Source organism: Terrapene carolina, unplaced genomic scaffold (genome assembly GCF_002925995.2).
Source record: "Terrapene carolina triunguis isolate 2854851 unplaced genomic scaffold, T_m_triunguis-2.0 Scaffold67, whole genome shotgun sequence".
NCBI classification, from domain to species: Eukaryota; Metazoa; Chordata; order Testudines; family Emydidae; genus Terrapene; species Terrapene triunguis.
In genome coordinates this window covers 52732466-52756253 of record NW_020664418.1, presented here as the reverse complement: position 1 = coordinate 52756253, position 23788 = coordinate 52732466, and the positions used below count along the sequence as shown (strand labels likewise).

Sequence of the window (23788 nt, the reverse complement as noted above, 5' to 3'; positions counted from 1 at the left end):
TTTTGTTGCCCTTTTCTGAACCAATTCCAATCTTTTTTGAGATGGGGCGACCACATCTGCACAGAGTATTCAAGATGTGGGTGTACCATGGATTTATATAGAGGCAATATGATATTTTCTGTCTTATTACCTATCCTGTTCTTAATGATTCCCAACATTCTATTTGCTTTTTTGACCGCTGCTGCACATTGAGTGGATGTTTTCAGAGAACTATCCACAAAGACTCCAAGATCTCTTTCTTGAGTGGTAACGGCTAATTTAGACCCCATCATTTTATATGTATGGTTGGGATTATGTTTTCCAATGTGCGCATTACTTTGAATTTATCAACACTGAAGTTAACCTAATATAGGTTGACTTTATTTTTTAGTATAGACATACCCTAAGACTTCCTCCGCCTTCTTCTCCTGCCAATCAGGCTACCTTCCCTGCCCTCAACTCCTTCCCCTTTTCCAATGACGGGGGTTGTCTTCATGAGACAATCAGGTCCACGTTGGGATTTTATAAAATGTATGCGTACAATTTACTCACTCAGACTTTCTGCTATCCCTACGCTGATAGGTCTGATGCTGCCACCCAGTATTCACAAACCTTCCCTTTATTTCTGGTGCAGTTCCCCCACTTTCCACTCACAACTTCTAAGAAAGTCACTTTCCAGATATCACCAGCTTGAAATAAGCTAATAAAAAATGGAACAAGCACATTCCTTCAGAGATAGAAAGCAGGTCCCAGGATACAATTGTGTCGAATGCATCCCCACTGAAGGGACAGAAGGCCCATAAGAGATGGAGCTGATTCAACAGCTCTAATATACTTCAGATATAATGCAGCCCCAGTGTACATTACTGAGCAGTTCATGAGATAAATTCTTCAACACAGAGCACCTGGCATACTCCTGTCCCCAAAACAAACATCAATGGCTGACCAAACAATAAACCACTAGAAGGTCTTCTCTGATACAATCCTCTCCCTGCAGTTCTGCCTGAGGAGGAATTTGCTAGTTTCACATGAAAAGGGATAAGCAACATAAACTCTTCAGGGCAGGGGCTGTCTTTCTATTAGATGTTTGTACCGTATGTAACACCCAGCACAATGAGACTCTGGTTTCTAGGCACTACTATAATTCACAAATAATAATAGTATCACAGTATACGTAGTATGGACACAGAAGAAGTCATCCATAGACAGAGACATAGGACTTCACTACCTGGATACAAGTGATTGCAGGGACTTGCTTCTTCAAGAAATTCATTCTGGAGTTGAATTCCTGGCGAACAAGGTACCCACGGCAGCAAGCCTGCAGCCTGGTAATCAGGTTCTCATTAGCAAGCCAGAGCTGTTCTCTGTTGTACGCAGCAGTGACTCCAGAGATAGAGCTCTGAATTAGTGTTATGGAGGAAGAGGCAGTGGAGACAAAAATCAAGATGGTAAATTAACTTGCTATATCATGGACAAAATATCCTAAATTATCCTTCAACATACATTGGGGTCATGATCCTGAGCTCAAAGTTATGGTGAATTTATTGAAGTGGCTCCTCTATATACTTTCTGGTGAGAGAAGGAATTTCTTGACACACGGAGCCAAGGTGAAATACATCGTCTATAAAAATCTGCTAGCCCCCAGCAGAAAGGGTGCAAAGCATGTGTATAGCATAATGGCAACACCAAAAGGGCATGGAGGCACACCCAAAAAGGCATAAATGAGAGGAAGATGTAGCAGCAAAGTATTTGTTTTAGTTATTTTTAAACAGCATTATCTTTTAGCCAATAATTCTATTTGGATTTAAGCTTTAACTCTTAGGATAATACTGGGGAGCATTACTCAGGTGAGCAACTACAAAGAATTTGCTCTTTTCAGGGAGACAATGAGTACATGTTATTCTACTACCTGTATCTCCTCCCGGGAGAGCTGGGTATTATTCTGCACAAATCCTGAGGGTTCATCCCAACGTCCCTCTCTGGTTTGCAGGTTATGGTAATAATAATAGCCTCCTTTCACCCAGTGCTTCACCCACTCACTGCCATTGTCCCCTATGAGCAGAAATTGAAGTACAAGAACTGAAGGGGAAGCACAGCCTCCCAGCACACAGATAACATTCATTAAGCAATCATCAGTACAACTACTTTCAACTATCTGTTCACTGCAGCTAGAAAAGCAGATGTCACATTCCCCCAAGACCTTACTGAGCAACCTACCATAACATGCTCCTGAAGTAGAGAACATTCTACTAAACATTTAAGTAAAAGTATATTTTCTAAATGTTAAAAAGAAGTCCCCCATCCCCTCTGCACAACCCTAGACTCCTTTCCAGACAAATTTCTTCCCTGGCCTCTGCTTTCCATTCCACCATCACAGATTCATCTATTTTCTCCTTGCCAGTTTACCATTTAAAATTCAGTTGTACAACCCCCACAGTTCACCTGCTGCCATTTTTTCTCTCTTGGCTTCTGCCAGGTCACGCTGGTATGTCTCATCACACTCTGGAGTGACTCCATACAGTCCAACATCAGGCGAGCGCAGGGCACTGAGTGTCTGGCCCACATCACCATGGACCACTGCTTCATTAATGGCCAGAATTCCTAATGAAACTTAGATAATACACAAAAGAGCGGGTTACCTTGGCATGCAGGGGCTCAGTGGTCCACACCAAACAGAACAGATTAATAGAAAAGCAACTTTGAATGTTTCTCTGGGGGTGGGAGAAAAGGGACATTAGGTGCACATCTTTAGGACTCAAGTGTCTTCAACAGAGCATATCACCATTGTCAGATGTTTTACTTCCACTCCACCCTGCCCTTTCCACTTGGAGCAATCACTACTTCACCCAGCATCCTAGTTTTCTCTCTCTCAGTTCACCAGGAGAGGTCACAATCTGTGGGTAATACCACTGGGGATGAGATTGCAAGTGAAGACTGAGGAGGATGGGTCAATATTTAATGTACAGAAAGCCCCACATAAATCAGTCCTTACCCAAAACAGGCCAAGTTCAAGCAGCAATGCTTTGTAAAAGGTGTATAGAGGATTCCTCGTAGATACCCTACAGATCTACAGTTTGACAGAAACTGATTGGAAGTTGGCAGCAGAAACCAGCTCTCCTCAGACTGGATGTTCCTTGACATGACCTTCAAATAGCTGCCCTGACACACTGTCCATTTAGGCATGTTTTCATGGAGGCAGCACAACCTATTCGAATCATAGAATATCAGGGTTGGAAGGGACCTCAGGAGGTCATCTAGTCCAACCCCCTGCTCAAAGCAGGACCAATCGCCAACTAAATCATCCCAGCCAGGGCTTTGTCAAGCCTGACCTTAAAAACCTCTAAGGAAGGAGATTCCACCACCTCCCTAGGTAACCCATTCCAGTGCTTCACCACCCTCCTAGTGAAAAAGTTTTTCCTAATATCCAACCTAAACCTCCCCAACTGCAACTTGAGACTATTACTCCTTGTTCTGTCATCAGGTACCACTGAGAACAGTCTAGATCCATCCTCTTTGGAACCCCCTTTCAGGTAGTTGAAAGCAGCTATCAAATCCCGACTCATTCTTCTCTTCTGCAGACTAAACAATCCCAGTTCCCTCAGCCTCTCCTCATAAGTCATGTGCTCCAGCCCCCTAATCATTTTTGTTGCCCTCCGCTGGACTCTTTCCAATTTTTCCACATCCTTCTTGTAGTGTGGGGCCCAGTACTCCAGATGAGGCCTCACCAATGTCGAATAGAGGGGAATGATCACGTCCCTCGATCTGCTGGCAATGCCCTTACTTATACAGCCCAAAATGCCATTAGCCTTCTTGGCAACAAGGGCACACTGTTGACTCACATCCAGCTTCTCGTCCACTGTAACCCCTAGGTCTTTTTCTGCAGAACTGCTTCCTAGCCATTCGGTCCCTAGTCTAATAGTGCATGGGATTCTTCCGTCCTAAGTGCAGGACTCTGCACTTGTCCATGTTGATTTCTGTTGGTACCCATGGGAACAAAAGGTCTAGTTAACTTAATGGCTTTTAATCCATTCTAGATAAAATTCTGGGGACCTTTTCACATGGAATTTGCAGAGAAAGGTCTATGGGCAAATATGGACATCAAAGAACATTAGCAAGACAATGGATTAGCATGCAAATCCATTACCATATTTGAAGGAATTTAGGATGTGTCCATAATACATCCTTAAACTTGGTGTTGGCTAGGTCACTATTTGAAGATGCTGCTTTTCTGAACATCTATAAGACATAAAAGGAAATGAAGAAGCGGAAATGCACAAAATGTAAGTGCATGTTCACCTTTGAGACAAAGGAAAGTGTAGGCCTGTGTTTAAAGCACTACACACCATGAAGGATGGTTAGAAGCACAAAGGAAGAGAGCTGTTGAGTCACTGTAGCAGAGATGCACCATGTTCCATCCTAGAGCCAATGGCATAGAACTTTGCGCTTTCAGAGTTCCCCACTTCAGAGTTCTTGCTTCAAGTATGTGGTTAAGTGTGGTGATCATGTATTTTTGGAATCATTTAATGTCATTATTGTGATACTATAATATTAGAAATTAAAGTAGACAAGAATAAGAATATATTTTATAAAACATGACAGGGGTTAAAAAAGAATATCAAGAAAAATGTAAGATGACTACTAAAAGCGGGGGAGGGAAGGGCAGGAGCCTGGAGAAATTAAAACGCTCAGCTACTTTGCCTTCATCTTCAATACAAAAGACGCTAGTGGGTTCACATGATAAATGTTACAGAGAATGTGAGACTATAAAAAAAATCATAATACATAAAATGCAAGAAAAAAATCTTGAAAATTTAAAGGTACAGAAGTTAGCAGGGCTCCCACTTGTTTCAGAGAATTAAAATGGCAAATAAAGGAAACTGGTGAAAAGAATTTCAAAAGGTTTTTGATAAAGTCTATAACAACAGGCCATCAAAGAAACTTAAAACCACAAGGAAAGAGGAAAAATTCTGTCAGGAACTGAAAAAAAGAGCTGAGTTAGGAAGCAAAGAGCAGGAATCAACCATGGTTTCTAGAGACAGAAAGGAAGTTAATAGTGAGGTGCCCATGAACCATAGAATCATAGAATATCAGGGTTGGAAGGGACCTCAGGAGGTCATCTAGTCCAACCCCCTGCTCAAAGCAGGACCAATTCCCAACTAAATCATCCCAGCCAGGGCTTTGTCAAGCCTGACCTTAAAAACCTGTAAGGAAGGAGATTCCACCACCTCCCTAGGTAACTCATTCCAGAGCTTCACCACCGTCCTAGTAAAAAAGTTTTTCCTAATATCCAATCTAAACCTCCCCCACTGCAACTTGAGACCAGTGCTAGGCCTACTGTTCATGATTTTTTTAGGGTATCTGAAAGCTGTGGTGAATAGCATGGGTGAAAAATGCTGATGTACAAAATTATTTAGGTTAGTAAAAATCAGTGCAAATTTGAGGAACTCCAGAAGCATCTAATAAAACTGAGTGATGGGGCAAAACAATGGCAGATTATATTTACCATAGACAAATACAATGTAATATGAACTGGATGAAATCATTTAAATTGTGCGTGCATGCACAAATACACAGATGAGTAACGAATTGGATGCAACCTCAGGAAAATGATGTAGGCATTATTGTGTGCAGTTTGGTGAAGACACTTGCCCAATGTGCTGCAGTGGTAAAAAAATACCAAATTGGATGCTTGGATGTATTCAGAAGGTGACATAATAATGTAGAAAAATAACATCATTAAAATAAGTTAACAGTCTGGCCTCACCTTGCATATTGCCTTATGCACATGGACTCCACCTGAAAGAGAGCACTCCACATTCTCTCTCACATATACACAGTGAAAGTTCTATGTCTGAACCATCTTCTAGAAAGTCTGAGGATGCCTGATGATGAAGATTAATAGAAACACTTAATATGAAACTTACATTTCTGTGCCTCCTCTGTGTCCCTGTTGGATCGATGAATTCCATCCTGAATTTCATCCAGCCACAGTACAGCTGTCTCATCCTGAGTGTCCTAAAGAAAAATGGAAAAAAGCTCATCTCCAGCTGTGCATCTAAGATAATTGTGCTTTGTGATGTAAACTGCGCACATAGCAAGTGTTCACACATTAAGTTTCAGCCACAGAGGGGAAAAAAGCCACATTCCTCTCCAGATACTCTGTATTTGACTACAGCACAAGAATTAAAACTTCATGTGTTCCTGTGACCAGCAGAGGCTGCTACAACCATAACTCAAGCAGGTTCTCCTATTCTTCACCCATCATCTCATTTCCAAAGATAAATTTGCTGAGGAAGGGGAAGCAACTGATAGATTCTAATATTGTGCATAGCTTTAATAATCAGAGATCAGGGACACGAGAGCAATAGGCCACTGAATTAGCACCAAGTAGCCTAAAGCCACTTGGAGGACATTTCTTCCCATACTATCAGGGAAACATACTCTAGCCTGGGGTGGGCAAATTTTTTGGCCCGAGGGCCACATCTAGGTATGGAAATTGTATGGCGGGCCATGAATACTCACGAAATTGGGGGTTGGGGTGCGGGACGGGGTGAGGACTCTGGCTGGGGGTGCGGGCTCTGGGGTGGAGCCAGAAATTAGGAGATCAGGGTGCGGGAGGGGGCTCTGGGCCGGGGCAGGGGGTTAGGATGCGGGGGGGAGATGAGGGCTCCGGCTCCGGCTGGGGGTGGGGTTGGGGATGAGGGGTTGGGGGTGCAGGAGAGTGCTCTGGGCTGAGACCAAGTGGTTAGGAGGGTGGGAGGGGGATTAGGGCTGGGGCAGGGGGTTGGGGCATGGAAGGAGGTCAGGGGTGTAGGCTCCAGGTGGCGCTTACCTCAAGCAACTTCCGGAAGCAGCAGCATGTCCCCCACTCCAGCTCCTACGCAGAGGCGCGGCCAGGCAGCTCTGCACACTGCCCCGTCTGCAGGCACCAACCCTGCAGCTCCCATTGGCCATGGTTCCCGGCCAATGGGAGCTGCTGGGATGGCGCTTGGGGCAGGGGCAGCGCATGGAGCCCCCTGGCTACCCCTATGCATAGGAGCCGGAGGGGGGCATGCCGCTGCTTCTGGGAGCCGTGTGGCTCCATGGCATGTGCGGAGTGGGGCAAGCCCCTGCCCCAGCTCCTTGGCTGGAGCACCGGAACAGGGCAAGCCCCCAACCCCACTTGCTGGCGGCAGCTCGAGGAATGGATTAAAACGTCTGAAGGGCTGGATATGACCCCTGGGCCGTAGTTTGCCCACCCCTGCTCTAGCCTATTTACAAAGAGGCTACAAAACATGTGAAAAGAGTTCTTAAACATGATTCAAACTTGGTTTCTCCCCATCCACATTGCGAGGCCAAAAAGAGTTAGAATGGTCTTTGGCTGGAAGTGAGTTCAAACAGACTTTAAACTAAGCGTGGGAACCCTGTTTAACAGGCCATTATATATAGGGCCTTCATCACACACACTAAACTGTTCTGGTTGGACTCTGAACAAAACTAGTCAGCTGTGTTTATGTGCAGGAGACTGAGATGAGGGAAAAGGGGTAGAAGTTTAACGAAGACCCAAAACATATGCATGAAGAACAAATGACCTTGCAGCTGCCAAGTATAGTCTCTCCCCACCCACCATTTGCTTCCTGTTGCTAATTACTAAAAACTGAAACCACGTCCCTCAGCCCTCACTGTACAGAATACAGGAAACGCTCAACTCTAGCACAAAGTGCACCACAGCCATACAGCATAAAGAGCCACTCTCTACAGCGTGAAACGGGTTTTGAGGGTCAGTTCCAAAAGAGGCATTTCCTAACATATCCTCTGAATTTGTCCTATTAACATAGTTTAATTCTGTAGCTTTGAGACAGGTCACACAATGACCTGGATATCTGTCCCTTTCACTCAAGAGAGCAACATGTCCAAAACAGGCAGCTTTCAGCTAAAAGTCAACCTGATCCCAGGAGAATGGCAGAAGGAGAGAAACTGTCCAGGTGGAGGGGGGGAAGAGGACTTTTCTAGTCCACTTTGATAAAGGTAACAACTTTGCACACTCCAATCTCTGCTAGTAAAAGACAATCCACAGCATGTCCGGAGGACTAGGATGGCTTTGGAAAAACCCCCACACATTTAGCATTGCAGGGCTTCAGCCACATGTAGTGAATAGTAAGGAAACTGTTTCTCTTTCTTCTCTATGAAAACAGACCTTGCTTTAGACTTCTCTAAAAACTTCCACATGCACTGTTGCCTGGAAAATGTCAGCTATGTACATAATGTACAAAATGTCATACAGTAGCCCACCATCCAAGGAGAAACTAAGTGACTGTTACTCATGGCAATCATACAGTCAGTCCAAGATACACAAATTTACTAGTCAGTACTAGTCAGGTTAAAGATTTTCACTATTTTCCTTCTATACTGTAGTCTAATATCTCAATTTCTAAAATTACTTAAAGTGCAGCTGGGAGGGGCCCTGAAGCTGAGTTAATGCCCAAAAAAGGCAATTTCACCACAACTGCAGTTACCAGCCCAGCCTGGCACAAGCTCCCAGCACACTAAAAGGAGCTCATTATTTCACACTGACTCAGCAAAAGGAAATGATTCAACCCCAGATCAGTTCCTGAGAGTTTTTAACCCTTTCAGGGCCCTCATTTGCATTAGTAATTTGTGCAATTATCAGCCATCTCCATTTCAAAAATTTACGTTTATATGGAACCACTGCTGAGCTCAACACAGGTCTTAGTCTCAAACCAAATTCCTGCTTAGATAAGTCAGTGATGGATTCTGAGATAAGCTGTATGAAACTCTCCTCCTCAAGTCACCAAAGGCAGAGAAATCTAGCATCCCCTTCCCCAGGGAGAACAGAAAAAGGCAAGGTCAGTTTCTGACTCCAAACTACCCAAAGCAGGCACATCCCAACAAGAATCATGCCCCCTACCCCTTCCCCAGCTATGAAGATGAGCCACTTACTTATCTCCCTAAATTCCGCTTGTTATTATCTAGTGCTGAAAGCCTGCCAGATTCTTTACAGACAATTGGACAATCATCAGATCAGGGATAGGAAGCAAGAGAAGTAAGTAAGCAGGCAGCTTGTTGGTAGCATGTTTTGCATGATCTCTCCTTCCCCAAATCTCTCAATGAATTGGTTATTCGTTGGTCTCTAAAATTTTATTTTTTATATTATAATATTAGTTATATTTTACATTAAAAACTGATATTAAGAGAATGCTAATATTGCAAAGTCAAGCACTTAAAAGTTAGGAAATGCCAAAATGAAGGCTACCTGTACAAACTTCATTTGACTGATTATGATTCAAACTTTAATTACATGATCACATGCTATATTTTCCACAGGACCTTTGTCTCATTCAGTGCTCAGAATGGATATTGCTCAATGAAAGGATAGCTAGTCAATATTTCTTTTTAATCCTTGTCATACAACATGTGACCACATACATTATTTACTGCCACCATGCAAACCCTGCACTGAATGTACAATCATCCATTTCCTCATAGGTTTTCTATGGTGCTCCCATTATAGTACACATGAGGCACAGAGGGTATGTCTACAATGCAGTTGGGAGTGAGCCTCCAAGCAATGTTCCCTCTATTTTTTTCCATCCATGTGCGTAATGAATTTTGTTATGTGCACGAATATTAAGGTAATGTGCGGATTCAGAGATTCTAGGACTGGAAGGGACCTCGAGAGGTCATCGAGTCCAGTCCCCTGCCCGCATGGCAGGACCAAATACTGTCTAGACTGTGTGACACCAGTAGAAACAAAAAACCTAGATATAATATATATTTTTTAAAAGTTACCATAGGGATAATTACTCCAGCCAGGACAGATTAGGCATTTTAGAATTCACTACTCAATTAATTAAATTTAAGCATGAGAGAGAAATAAAATTATGAAATGCATAGACCAATTAAAAAACTAAAACACCACCACTCTGAAAGAATAAAATTACTGAAAATATATGTGCATTGCAGGAAGTACCAAGAAGTAACACCACCACCACCACAAGTATGTGTTGGGAGGTGAGCACGCGCTGGGAAAATCTATTAGAGACCGTGCACTGTCTCTTTAAGGCACTCACGAGAAAGCTCAGACAGCAGCAGCTGCAGCTCTCCTGTTCCTGAACCCTGTCCCCCCTCCCCTGCTCTACAGAGATGGGGTACATGGGCAGGGGGAGGTGGACACCCTGACATTAGTGCTCCCCCCCTCTCCACCCCCCCCCCACCACTCTGCACAGCAAGCAGGAGGGTCCCGGGAGCAGTTGGCCAGGGGCTCGAAAGCAGAGGGCATGAGCGACGCGGCTCCAGAGTAGTAAGGGGAGTGGCACCTTAACACATGCCACTGTGCGTGGCACTGGATTCACTCCTGGGCGGCCACGCGACCACACAGCTTAGAGGGAACACAGCCTCCAAGCCCAGGTAAAGAGACTTGAGTTACCAGGGCTCACACAAGAATGCTAAAAATAGCTGTGCAAACACTACAGCACCAGGGGAGGGTCAGACCAACCACCTGAGCTCAGACCCAGGAAGTAGGATGGGTTTGAGTTCAAGTGGCTAGCCCAAGCCTCTGCCACTGTCACAATGTCCACACAGCTATTTTTAGTGTGCTAGCATGAGCCCTGCTAGCACAAGTCTGTCTACCTGGGTTGGAAGGCTCGCTCCCAGCTGCAGTGTAGACATAGCCAGAGAGATTAAGCCCCAAATTGTCAACTGCCCACTACATTTGGGTGCCCAATCTGAGACCTCTCTAGAATCAGATTTTTTCAGAATACCGAGCACTTTATATGCTCACAGTACAGTTCCCACTGATTTCACTTACAGTTGTGAGCAGGGCCGACGAGGAGGGGGAGAAACCGGTACAAATTACCGGGGCCCGGCGGTCCGGAAGGGGGCCCGGGGCCTGGCTTCCCCCCCCCCCCCCCCCCCCCCCAGCCCTGTTTAGCCGGTCCACCCTTGTTGGGGGGCCCGAAAAAATTCCGGCCCCGGCTTCCCCCTCCTCTCATCGGCCCTGTTTAGCTGGTCCGCCCGAAAAAAAAATGTTCACTGGGGCCCGAACCTGCTCTCGGCAGCCCTGGTTGTGAGTGCTCAGCACTTTTGCAAATCAGACCCCAGGTCTCTCAATTAGGGCAGCCAATAAATGAGGAATGCATGCTGGCGTCCACCTGTCAAAAGTTTGGTTTAAGTGATGCATCCGAAGAAGTGGGCTGTAGCCCACAAAAGCTTATGCTCAAATAAATGTGTTAGTCTCTAAGGTGCCACAAGTACTCCTGTTCTTTCTTTGTGTAGGAGTAGGGAGGTTATATTACCTCTGTGGCATTGGTGCAACTGCTACTAGACTCTACGCTTCAAGAAGGATGTTGAAAAATTGAAGAAGATTCAGAGAAGAGCTAAAAGAATAATTTGTGATCCAGAAAATCTTCCATACAGTGAGAAAGACAATAGTTCAATCTATTTAACTTACTAAAGAGAGTGCTAAAAGGTGATTTGATCACAGTCTACATGTACTTCACAGGGAGAAGATATTTAATACTAGAGGGTTTTTTAATCTAGCAAATGCAGAACAAGATCCACTAATAAAATGCAAATTTATAACAGTGAGGGTAATTAACCATTCTTACAATTTACCAAAGGATGTCCATCACTTGGGGGAATTTCAATCAAGACTGGATGTCTTTCTAAAAGTTCTTGTTCATCCATAAATTATTGGGCTTGTTACAGGGATTACTGAGTGAAAATTCCATTGCCTATGTTACATCAGAGACCCAACTAGGTGATCATAATTGTCCCTCTTGGTCTTAAAAATCCATGAATCCATGAAAATTGCAAGTTTTGAGAAGTTATAAATCCAGTGATTTTGGGTCTGTGTATTTGCTGCACACTGAAGGACCTCACTTCTGAAAATTACCCAAAAGCCTCTGTGTGCTCTCAACAAAAGTGCTGCACACTATAGAATTGGTGCTCCAAGAGTCCCAAAATGCATTAGTACAACCTCTGTTGTATGCACTGAACTGAAGCAATAACAAGAGATGCAATGATCCATTGCATGCAATCAGTATGTCTGCAGCAGTTTCCTGGGTTTATGGTGACATCCAGCTTGTGGTTACAAAACTATTTTTTTTTTTAAGTGTAGACAAAACCTAAGTGTCAAAATATGATCATCCCCACAGAAGGCCTGACAATTGCTCCACTGACATCAGCACTATTTCTGCCATAATCACACAACAGAATATGCTGGACATTCTGCAGAGACCTATTTAATAGCACTCACCTGTGCTTTCTCCCTCTTGGCTCGGATCAACGTGTCCTGGTAGTGCTGTGCTACCTTTGGGGTTACCCCCTCCAGTTTTGCTGCAGGGATCTGTAAGGCTTGAAGGGTCTTTCTGGTGTCTCCCTCGTCCAGAGCTTCATTAATAAGCCCAATTGCTAAAATCCCTAGAAAAGAAAGAATGTAAGGGACAGTTTCTGGTCAGCAGAAGATCACAAGCAATGTTTTATCATCGCTGAATGGCTAGAGTCCTTATTAAAACTGGTGTCAGCTGAGAATTATAATGACATTTTCAACATAAACTCAGCTTTTCTGGTGAAGACACCTATCTAATTTCGTCACATGTACAGTATCCATTCAGTGCTCTGGGCACAGTACAAAAACCAAACTGCTCAATGGCTCAAGGAAACCATAAGGAGAGACATAAAGAGCCCTATGGCATCCAGCATGAGCCCTCTCACCTCAGATGATCACCACTCTCCCCCCGGGTCCTCTCAACACCCAGGAGCAGAGCCACTGCAAAACCAATTCCATCTACTCTTACTATAGACTGCAAACATGTCGATACCACCTTCAACAGTGTCAAAGGCAGCTGACAGATCCAATTAAATCAGTAAGAATACTTCATTTGTGTGATGGTTTAAAAACATAAACAAAACCCCAAAACTTTCTACATCCAAAAAAATTAGGACACTGTTTTGCACGTTTAATTAAAAAAAGGCTGTATCTCAAACTAAAAGTTTCCAGGTTTAATCCTCTCTACAGAGAAATCTCCAGGCTAATTTGGGGGAAATGTGCGTGGGCTAGCTAGAATGCGCAGGCTAACGCCCCTCAATTCCTTCTCTACCACAGAGTCAGAGACAAGAAATCCGAAGGAGAGGGGAGGAGGGTGGACACATCTCAAAGAACCACAAGGTAACTACTACTACTTCATTGAATAGCACCCCTATGGGTGCTCCACAATCCAACCTCCTCCTCTCTACTTCGGAGTTCTTGTCACTGAAGGTGACTCCTGAGCAGTACCCCTTCTGGAGGGCTGGGACTTTGGAGTCGGAGGGACCATGGAGCCAAGGCATCGGAGACGGAGTCCCCAGTGATCGCAAAGCATTTGGCGAAAGTGTGAACTGATGCCCATGTCGCTGCTCTACAGATTTCTGAAATAAGGACATTCTTGAAGAAGGTGACAGAAGAAGAGATCGACCTTGTGGAGTGTGTAAGAATAGAGAGTCTGGAGGAGTCATGTTTCGAACTTGGTAACAATGTCTGATACAATTCGAGAGCCTTTTGGCAGATATTGCTGAGCCCTTGGATCTTTCCGCAATGGAGAAGAAAATCCTAGGGAACTTCCTGAAGGCCTTTGTCCTGTCCAGGCAGAAGGCCAGCGTTCTCCTGACATCTAGGGTATGTAATATAGCCTCACTGTTGTTTTGGTGAGGCTTGGGTAGAAGATTGGAAGGTGAATCAATTGATTCATGTAAAATGGAGAGGTTATATTGGGGATGAATTTTGGATGCGGCCTGAGCATAATCTTGTCCAGAAAAAATACTGTGGAAGGGGGATGCGCCATCAGAGCCACTATCTCTCCTGGCCAAGGTAATTGCTATCAGGAAGGCCATTTTCATTGATAGGTATGTCAGCAAACAGGTTTCCATGGCTTCAAAGGTGGGCCTAGTCAGTTCTGTCAGTACCAGGTTTAGGTCCCACATGGAGGTAGAAAGTCGAAGTTGAGGGAAGAGGCTTACTATATCCTTGAGGAACCTTTTAGTAGTTGGGTGTGACAGCACTGAATATCTTTCTACAGTTTGGTGGAAAGCTGTTATAGCCACTAAGTGAGCCCTGAGAGAGCTTAGAGATTGTCCCAACTGTTTTAGGGTCAAAGCATAATCTAGGATATGCGGAAGAGTCGCAGATGTTGGAGAGATTTGTTGTGATGTGCATCAAATCTGAAACCTGGACCATTTCTGCAGGTAAGTATGTCGTGTCAAGGACTTCCTACTGTGAAGTATTACCTCCGGTACCTCCCTTGAACAGGAGCTTTCTAGGTGTTGGAACCAAGCAGGAGCCATGCCTTGAGGTGGAGAATCACCCTACATCCCAACTTGGGATGTCCTCTGTTCTGCAAGAGGAGGTGCAGGATGGCCGGGAGAGGGATTGGCTGGCACGATGCGAGCTTTGCCAGGTAAGGTTACCAGGTCTGTTCAACCAAGTAGGAGCAATCCAAAGGACGTGAGCTCCATCCCTTTTTATTTTCAGCATGATCTTTGACAGTAGGAGAAACAGAGGAAAGCTGTAGAGAATGTCCTGGTCCCAGCGGAGGTGGAGAACATCACCCAGGGAGTGTTGTCCCATTCCTGCTCTGGAGCAGTAGCATGAACATTTCTTGTTCAGTGAGTGGTGAAGAGCCCTGTGGATGGTGTCCCCCCTCGTCTTAATAGATTGTTAAGCACAGTCAGGTGTATCTCTCACTCGTGGTCTTGTGGGAATTTGCGAGTTTTTTGTGCCCGGTAGATAAGCCACAGACAGTATAACGTCGTGGGAGATGCACCAATTCCATAGCCTCATCACTTCTGCACATAGGAAGGGCAACCTGGCTTCCCACTGCCGATTGATGTAGTACATACAGACTATGTTGTCTGTTAGGATCTTTGTGTGTGATCCTGTGATCAGAGGGAGGAAAGGGGCGCAGGTATTCCTGACCGTTCTTAGCTTGAGGAGATTGACATGAAGGGCTATCTCTGTGGGCCACCATTTGCCTTGTACACCTCTACCCTGATATAATGCGACCCGATATAACACAACTTCGGATATAAGGCGGTAAAGCAGCACTCAGGGGGAATCAAAGCAAGTTAGATATAACGCGGTTTCACGTATAACGCGGTAAGATTTTTTGGCTCCCAAGGACAGCGTTCTATTGGGGTAGAGGTGTATCATGAGGCTGTTTACAGGTGCACCCCACCCTATGAGTGATGCATCGGTGGTGAGGAGCAACGATGGTGATGTTTGCGAGAAGGGGACCCCTTTGCAAACATTGGCTGGGTCTTTCCACCAGTCTGAAGAGTTTTTGATCCTGGTGGGTGGTGACAGGGATTTGTCCAGCCTGTTCTTGTTTGTAAACCGAGCTGAACCACATTTGGAGGCATCACATGTGAAGCCTGGCATGTGGTATTAGCACTGTGCCGGCTGCCATATGACCCAAGAATTGGAGGCAGAGCCTGACTGGTATTTGTGGGCTGTTTTGAATGGTGCTTATTAGTGTGACTAAGGATAGGAACCTATGTTGAGGTAAGAGGGCTTTGACCTGTAACGAATCAAGGTCGGCTCCTATGAATTCCAGGTGTTGCACTGGAGTGAGGGCTCACTTCTGGATGTTCATCTGTAGACCCAGTTCTGTAAACAAGTGAATTGTAGCTTCAGTGACTTGGTGAGCCTTTCAGAGAGATCGGGCTTTGAGGAGGCAATCATCCAAGTACAGGTAGATCGTTGAGAATGTAAATGAGCGGCCACCACTGAGAGAACCTTGGAAAAAAAATCTCAGGATTGATAATAGCCCAAAGGGGAGCACTCTGTATTGGTAGTGGTCATGTCCCAGAGTGAATCTGAGAAATCATCTGTGAGCCGGTAAGACTGAGATATGAAAACAGGCGTCCTAGAGGTTGAGGGCTGAAAAACAATCTCCCTGTTCCAATGTTGGAATGATCGTTGATGAGGTGACCATCTTGAATTTTTGAGTCTTGAACAAACTTGTTGAGATCTGCTATGGGTCTCCAACCTCCCTTCCTTTTGGGTATTAGGAAATAATAGATGCCTCGTAGATGCTGAAGTACTGGTTCTATGGCTCCTAACTGGAGGAGGTGATCTATCTCTAATCGTCGTAAACTCTCATGAGAAGGGTCCCTGAAGAGGGATGGGGAAGAGTGTTGTTGCGAGCGTAGGGAGGTAAAAAGGATGGAGCTCCCAGTTCGAACAATCTCTAGGACCCATCGGTCCCATGTTATGCATTCCCCGGCACTGCAAAACACTGCCAATTGGTGGCCAAATAGGTGTGGAACGATGGACAGCTGTGTCAATCAGGGGAAGTGGTCTAATAGTGCCTCAACCTACCCATCAAAAGTAGAGGGCTGAGACAAAGATTGTGGGCCACATGGCTTGCATTTAGGGAATTCCCCTTTCCTTCTTTGTGGTTCGTAGTGGTGATGAGGTTGGTACTGAGGCGTATGTGGTCTATGTTGGGTTTGGGGACTAAATCATTTCTTTTGTCCCAGTGTCTAGATACCCAGTGACGGGAGGGTAGCCTTGTAGACCTTCAGGGTGTGAAGGGAGGCATTAGTCTTCTTCCTGAAGAGCTTCGTGCCTGCAAATGGAAGGTCCTTAACCGTGAACTGCACCTCTTTCAGGAAGCCCAAAAAACAGAGCCATGACACTCGTTGCATCACCATAGTTGTGGGGATGGACCAAACCACCACGTCGGCCGCGTCAAGGGCAAATTGCATCAATGTCTTTGCCAGCTGAATAATGGCCTTAAATGAGACACGATGTGCTTCTGGCATTTTTTTCAATAAATTTTTGAGCAATTTATATAATCATATTTTGCCGTGAGGGCCTGATAGTTGCTGAAATGGAATTGTAGAGCCCTGAGGAGTATACTTTTCTGCCCAAAAGGTCCAGGCACTTCCAATCCCTATCTTAGGGAGTAGCCCTTGACTGGTGTTGTCGGCTGTGGCTCAGCCGACAACACCAGTCAAGGGTTGGCCATGTCCACCACGATGGAGTTGGGTGGCGGGAGGGAAAGGAGGAAATCAGATTCCTTGACGGGGACATAGCATTATTTGTTCACTCGCTTGCAGGCTGGCGCCACTGATGCTGGGGTTTACCACACTGACTTTGCCAGGTCTAAAATGGCCTTATTAATCATGAGAGCGATCTTTGGAGAGGATGAAGAGTGGAGGATGTCAGGAAGTTGATGGTGGGTATCCCTGACTTCCTCCAGTTCCTGGAAGCGACGGAAGTCATCTCCCAAAGATGGTGGAGGAGGCATGACCGTTTCATCCAAAAAGGAGGGTATAATCCTCGGTGTAACTTTCTCCTCAGTACCGGCTTTCTGTTCCTCCCTGAATTGAGGCAGTTCTGAAAACTTAGATGCTGCGACTGAGGGGATGTGCCTCGAGGGTTCCCAGGTGAGGCTCGAAGCATGAGAGGCTTGCTGATAGTGTGCTGCCCAAAGGTCCTAACATGGTCATTGGGGTGGTGGGTGCCCATGCGTGGCTGTACCAAGATGGTGGTGGTGGTGCCATCTATGGGTGTATCTTTGGGCTCTGTTGATAATAAGCACCATATAGAGCTTGTGAGGAGTACTGTGACACTAATTCCTCTGGCTCACTGTCTGAACCCTCGCTAGAGAGCGGAGGGGCATGGCATGGCAGGGGAGATACTTCCTGTGCTTGGTAGAGGCTCGGTGCAGAGGTCCTGGTACCAAGAGGTGGGGACTCCAGTGCATCCAACACGCGGAGGTCTCTGGAGTGGCGGGATTCCACCGGTACCAACAGTCCCAATGGCTGTGGGGAAGACTCATGTTTGCCAGGTGACTCATGGCGTGGGTCCGGAGAGTGGCCTCCATGAAGATCATCTTCTGTCTGTGCTCTCTATCCTTATGAGACCGGGGCCTTAGTTGCTGGCAAAATCACTTTTGTTGAATGAAGACTTCCCCAGGGCAACAAATGCACTTGGGAGTGCTTATCTGTGACAGGGATTGCCTCTTTGCAAGAGAAGCACTTCTTGAAGCTCGGTGAGCCAGGCATACCCCACTGGGGGAAAGGTCCCCAACAAGGGAAGAGGCGGGAAAGAAATTAGTCTTTTTTTTTTTTTTAAAAGGTAAAATAAGAAGAAACTACAACTAGAACTACAACCATGAACTAGGAGGCTAACTAATATAGAAATGCAGATTGAAGTAATGGTCTTAACAGACTGTGAATAGCTCCGTAGATTGGAGAGGGGGCGGGGCAGTTGAGAAGAAACCGAAGGCGGTTAGCCCGCGCGGGCTAGATAGCCTCGGGGCGCAGCACAAAGAGAGACAGCGCAGTCAGTGGGGGGAGGGATAGCTCAGTGGTTTGAGCATTGGCCTGCTAAACCCAGGGTTGTGAGTTCAATCCTTGAGGGGGCCACTTAGGGATCTGGGGCAAAATCAGTACTTGGTCCTGCTAGTGAAGGCAGGGGGCTGGACTCGATGACTTTTCAAGGTCCCTTCCAGTTCTAGGAGATGGATATCTCCGTTAATTTCTTTTCTTCTTAAATATGCGGGCCTAACGGACACTGCTACCGAAGTTCTCTGATCAGCAGTGCAGGGACGCAAGCACACCTACAATGGAGCACCCATACGGACACTATTCGAAGAAGAAATACTTTTTGCTGGACCATGCCCAGTATTCTTCTTATGATGATTATTTATTGGTATTTCTATAGCACCTAGGAACCCTAGCCATGAATCAGGAGACCACTGTGCTAGGCACTCTACAACACAGAACAGGAGTATGGTCCCTGCCCCAAAGAGCTTACAGTATGAAATTTCCAAAATTGAAAGTTACACTAGTTACAGGACTATAGAAAGATATATGCAATATTGATGTTTGTTATGCAGTGTGACAGGGTCAGGCCAGATGGCTACAGTAGAGTAACAGAAGGTAGATACATTAGCCCCAGATTAAGCAGGTCCTTTTTCCCTGAGTAAGATAATGGGCTGTTCCAGAACAAGATCATAGAATATCAGGGTTGGAAGGGACCAGGGCCGGCTCCAGCTTTTTTGCCACCCCAAGCAGTGAAGCAAAAAAAAAAGATAAAGCCATGATTGGCGGCACTTCGGCAACAGCTTTACCATGCCACTTCATTCTTCGGTAGCGGGTCCTTCCTTCTGAGAGAGGCCGAAGACCCGGACGTGCTGCTCCAGGGACCTGCTTCCTTTGCTGGTGCCTGGAGCTGGCCCTGGAAGGGACCTCAGGAGGTTATCTAGTCCAACCCCCTGCTCAAAGCAGGACCAATCCCCAGACACATTTTTGCCCCAGAACCCTAAATGGTCCCCTCAAGGATTGAACTCACAACCCTGGGTTTAGCAGGCCAATGCTCAACCCCCTGAGCTATCCCTTCCCCACCCCCACGATGGGTGAACTTGAGTGCCTGGTATTAAATGAGGATATTGATATAAGAGGCATCACAGGAATTCGGTGGAATGAAGATAATCAATGGGATATGGTAACACCAGGGTACAAAATATTTAGGAATCACGGAGTAGGTCGTGCTGGTGGGAGAGTGGCACTATATGTGAAAGAAAGCATAGAGTCAAATATACTAAAAATCTTAAATGAATCAAACTGTATCACAGAATCTCTATGGATCCATGCTGGAATTCCATGCTTGAGTATAACAGTACAAATATACTACTGATCACCTGACCAGGAGGGTGACTGTAAAATGCTCAAGGTTGATTAGAGAGGCTACAAAAAGAGAAAACCCAATAATAACAGGAAATTTCAACTACTCCCATATTGACTGGGTACATGTCACCTCAGAACAGGATGCAGAGATAAAATTTATAGATAACATTAATGACTGCTTCTTGGAGCAGCTAATACTGGAATCCACAAGGGAAGACACAATTCTTGATTTAGTCCAAAATGGAGCACAGGATCTGGTCCAAGAGATGACCGCAGCTGAACCACTCAGTAATAGTGACCATAATGTAATTAAATCTAACATCCTTATAGGGGAGAAAATACCAAAGAAACCCACCACAGTACATTTAATTTCATAAAGGAGAACTACACAAAAATGAGGAACTAGTTAAATGGAAATTAAAAGGTATAGTCATAAGAGTGAAATGCCTGCAAGCTGCACAGAAACTTTTTAAAAACACCAAAGAGAGGCTCAAGCAAAATGTATACCCCAAATAAAAAAAGAAAGTAAGAAGGCTAAAAACTGCCACTATAGCTAAACAACAGAGTAAAAGAGGCAGTTAGAGACAAAAAGACATTTTCTAAAAATTGAAAGTCAAATCCTAGTGAAGAAGATATTAAGGAGCATAAATTTTGGCAAGTCAAGTGTAAAAGCACAATTAGGCAGACCAAAAAATAATTTGAAGAGCAACTAGCAAAAGGCACAAACAGGATTTTTTTTTTTTTAAAGCACATCGGAAGCAGGAAACCTGCCAAACAATCAGTGGGGCCACTGGACGATCGAGGTGCTAAAGGAGTACTTGTGAAAGACATGGCCGTTGTGGAGAAGCTAAATGAATTCTTTGCATCGGTCTTCACTGCACAAGATGTGAGGGAGATTCTCTTACCCGAGTCATTCTTTTCAGGTGACAAATCGGAGATACTGTCAAGATTGAGGTATCAGAGGAGGCTTTGGAACAAACTGATAAATTAAACAGTAATAAATCACCAGAACCAGATGGGTATTCACCCAAGAGTTCTGAAGAAACTAAAAAATGTAACTGCAGAACTATTAACTGTGGTGCGTATCGTCTCTCTTAAATAATCTTCTAAACCAGATGACTGGAGGGTAGCTAAAGTAATGCCAATTTTTTAAAAAGGCTCCAGAGGTGGCCAGTAAGCCTAACTTCAACACCAGGCAAATTGGTTGAAACTATAATAAAAAACAAAATTATCAGACATGTAGATGAACACGATATTTTGGGGAAGACTCAGCATGGTATTTGTAAAGGAAAATCATTCCTCTCCAATCTATGAGATTACTTTAAGGGCATCAGCAAGTATGTGGACAAGAGTGATCTAGTGGATACTCACACCTTCTTGTCAACTGTTTGAAATGGGCCATCATGATTATCACTACAGAAGTTTTTTTTTCTCCTGCTGATAATAGCCCACTTTAATTGTTCCCTGTGTATATATATATCTTCCTACTGTATTTTCCACTGCATGCATCCGATGAAGTGGGTTTTAGCCCACAAAACCTTATGCCCAAATAAATTTGTTAGTCTCTAAGGTGCCACAAGTGCTCCTCGTTCTTTTTGCTGATACAGACTAACACGGCTACCACTCTGAAACTTGTGGATACAGGGTACTTGAATCTTCAGAAGGCCTTTGACAAGTGCCTCACCAATGGGTGAAAGTCCTCTCATGGGTCAGTAACTGGTTAAAAGATAGGAAACAAAGGATAGAAATAAATGGACAGTTTTCACAGCGGAGAGAGGTAAATAGCCAGGTCCCCCAAGGATCTGTACTGGGGCCAGTGCTGTTCAGTATATTCATAAATGATCTCAAAAAAAGGGTAAACATTGAGGTGGCAAAGTTTGCAGACAATACTAAATTACTCAAGATAGTTAAGTCCAAAGCCGTCTATAAGGGATCTCCCAAAACTGGGTGACTGGGCAACAAAATGGCCAATGAAATTCAATGTTGATAAATGCAAAGTAATGCACAATGGAAACCATAATCCCAACTATGCATACAAAATGATGGGATCTAAATTAGCTGTTACTGCTCAAGAAAGATCTTGGGAGTCATTCTGGATAGTTCTCTGAAAACATCTGCTCAACGTGCAGTGTCAGTCAAAAAAGCTAACCATTAGGAAAGGGATAGATAAGAAAAAAAATATCATAATGCCACTATATAAATCCATGGTACACCCATACCTTGAATAACTATGTGCAGTTCTGGTCGCCCCATCTCAAAAAAGATGCATTAGCATTGGAAAAGGTAAAAAGAAGATCAATGGAAATGATTAATGGTATGGAACAGCTTCCATATGAAAAGAGATTTAAAAGACTGGGATTTTTCATCTTGGAAAAGAGACAACCAAGAGGGCTTATGATAGAAGTCTATAAAATCATGAATGGTGTCGAGTGAATAAGGAATTGTTATTTACCCCTTCACATAACATACAAACCATGGGTCACTCAATGAAACTAATACGCAGCAGGTTTAATACAAACATAAGGAAGTACTTCTTCACACAATGCACAGTCAATCTGTGGAACTCATTGCCTGCGGATGTTGTGCAGGCTAACAGTATAACTGGGTTCAAACAAGAATTAGAGAAGTTCATGGAGACTATTAAACAAGATGGCTAGAGATGCAACCCCGTGTTTTGGGCGTCCCTAAGCCTGTGACTGCATGGTGCTGGGACTGAACAACAGATGATAGATCACTTGATAATCATCCTGTTCTGTTCTTTCCCTCTGAAGCATCTGGCATCAGCCACTGTCAGAAGACAGGATACTGGGCTAGATGGAGCATTGGTCTGACCGAATATGGCCATTTTAATGTTCTTAGAAATTCAAAAATCAAAATCATTATGGTCCAGATCTATTGCAGGGCCCACATTAGGAACCAGGGCCATTACAAATAAAGGATGGTACAGACATCTGATGTGACCATATAACATAAACTTTGAATTTCATTCCCATGACAAGGGCTGTGTTTGGATGACCGCAAAGTTCTCTTATGGGTGGGAGGAAGAAACATGCTTTGTCACTCCAGCCAGCTCAAGTTCTGCTTTCTGTTGGGACATATGAAGAATGGGACAGAAAGTAAATACTGAAAATATAGTTATGCCTCTATATAAGCCAACAGGATGTCCTTGCCTGATTACCGTGCTCAGTTCTGGTCATCCTGTCTCAAAAAAACCCCATAACATAAAGAAAGAAAGGGGGCTCACAGATGAGAGAGAAACATGATAGGAGGCCTAGCAAGACAGAAAAGGAGATGAACAAGAGAGGACATGATAGAATTAACAACAACAAAAAATGACATAAAAAAGGTAAATTGGGCACTCCTATTTGCCCTCTTTCATAATACAAGAGGATGCCTATGATGCATTAATCTGTTAGAACTCACTGCCACAAGGTATTGAGTCAAAAACATTTATCAGGATGCAAAAAGGGATCAACACTTTTGTGTGTAATGAGAACATCCACAGTTCTATATTACACACACATTTCAAACAGGAGCTATAAATTTCCCCATGAGGAGCATAAGCCAACCACTAACTAAGTGAATAAAAAGAAACTTCCCCTCTGAACAGGTTATTCCATTGGGGGATTCATTATAAGGATTCTTTCAGGCAGGTTATTGGACTAAATGGATGTCCAGACTTCTGCTCTGGTCCTGTATGGCAATTCTTACATTTCTTAAAACCTTGCCCATACAAACAGTACTATGTGATTGCTGGCTTGGTTTCTCTGTCTCTCTCTGTGGTTTCATAATGAGATTTGCTCATGTGACCCAAGTAGGAAACCCAGTATCTATTTGGAGCATTCAGGAAATGAGTTAATCAAGACAGCAAGCTCTTAAATTAAAATTTAACCTTTCCTAGTCCATACACTATCTTTTCAGGGGTGAAATAAATATTTCAGTAAATGGGGACTGAATTGTGGCAGGAAGAATGAGAGAGAGAGTCCGTCGGTCTTAGTCTCCACTGATTAATGTAGTCTTGGCCCCTAACATTTGTAGCAAACCCCTAAGACGTTGGTGGGGAACACACTGGACTAGATACTGGAAAGAGCTCAGGAAAGTTATTTCATCCTACTTACATATACAGAAGATTCCA

General features: G+C 44.4%; 1 protein-coding gene across 1 annotated transcript in view; it reads right to left on the bottom strand.

The window, feature by feature from the left end:
• Window positions 1-23788, bottom strand: part of IQGAP1 (IQ motif containing GTPase activating protein 1) — a 156281-nt gene that overhangs the window by 67962 nt on the left and 64531 nt on the right. Inside the window, exons 14-18 of the mRNA XM_026648480.1 lie at window positions 12236-12399; window positions 5904-5994; window positions 2422-2589; window positions 1889-2031; window positions 1208-1378 (exon numbers count right to left, since the gene is read on the bottom strand). Coding sequence (XP_026504265.1) covers window positions 1208-1378; window positions 1889-2031; window positions 2422-2589; window positions 5904-5994; window positions 12236-12399 — 737 coding nt within the window. The remainder of the gene's footprint in view (window positions 1-1207; window positions 1379-1888; window positions 2032-2421; window positions 2590-5903; window positions 5995-12235; window positions 12400-23788) is intronic.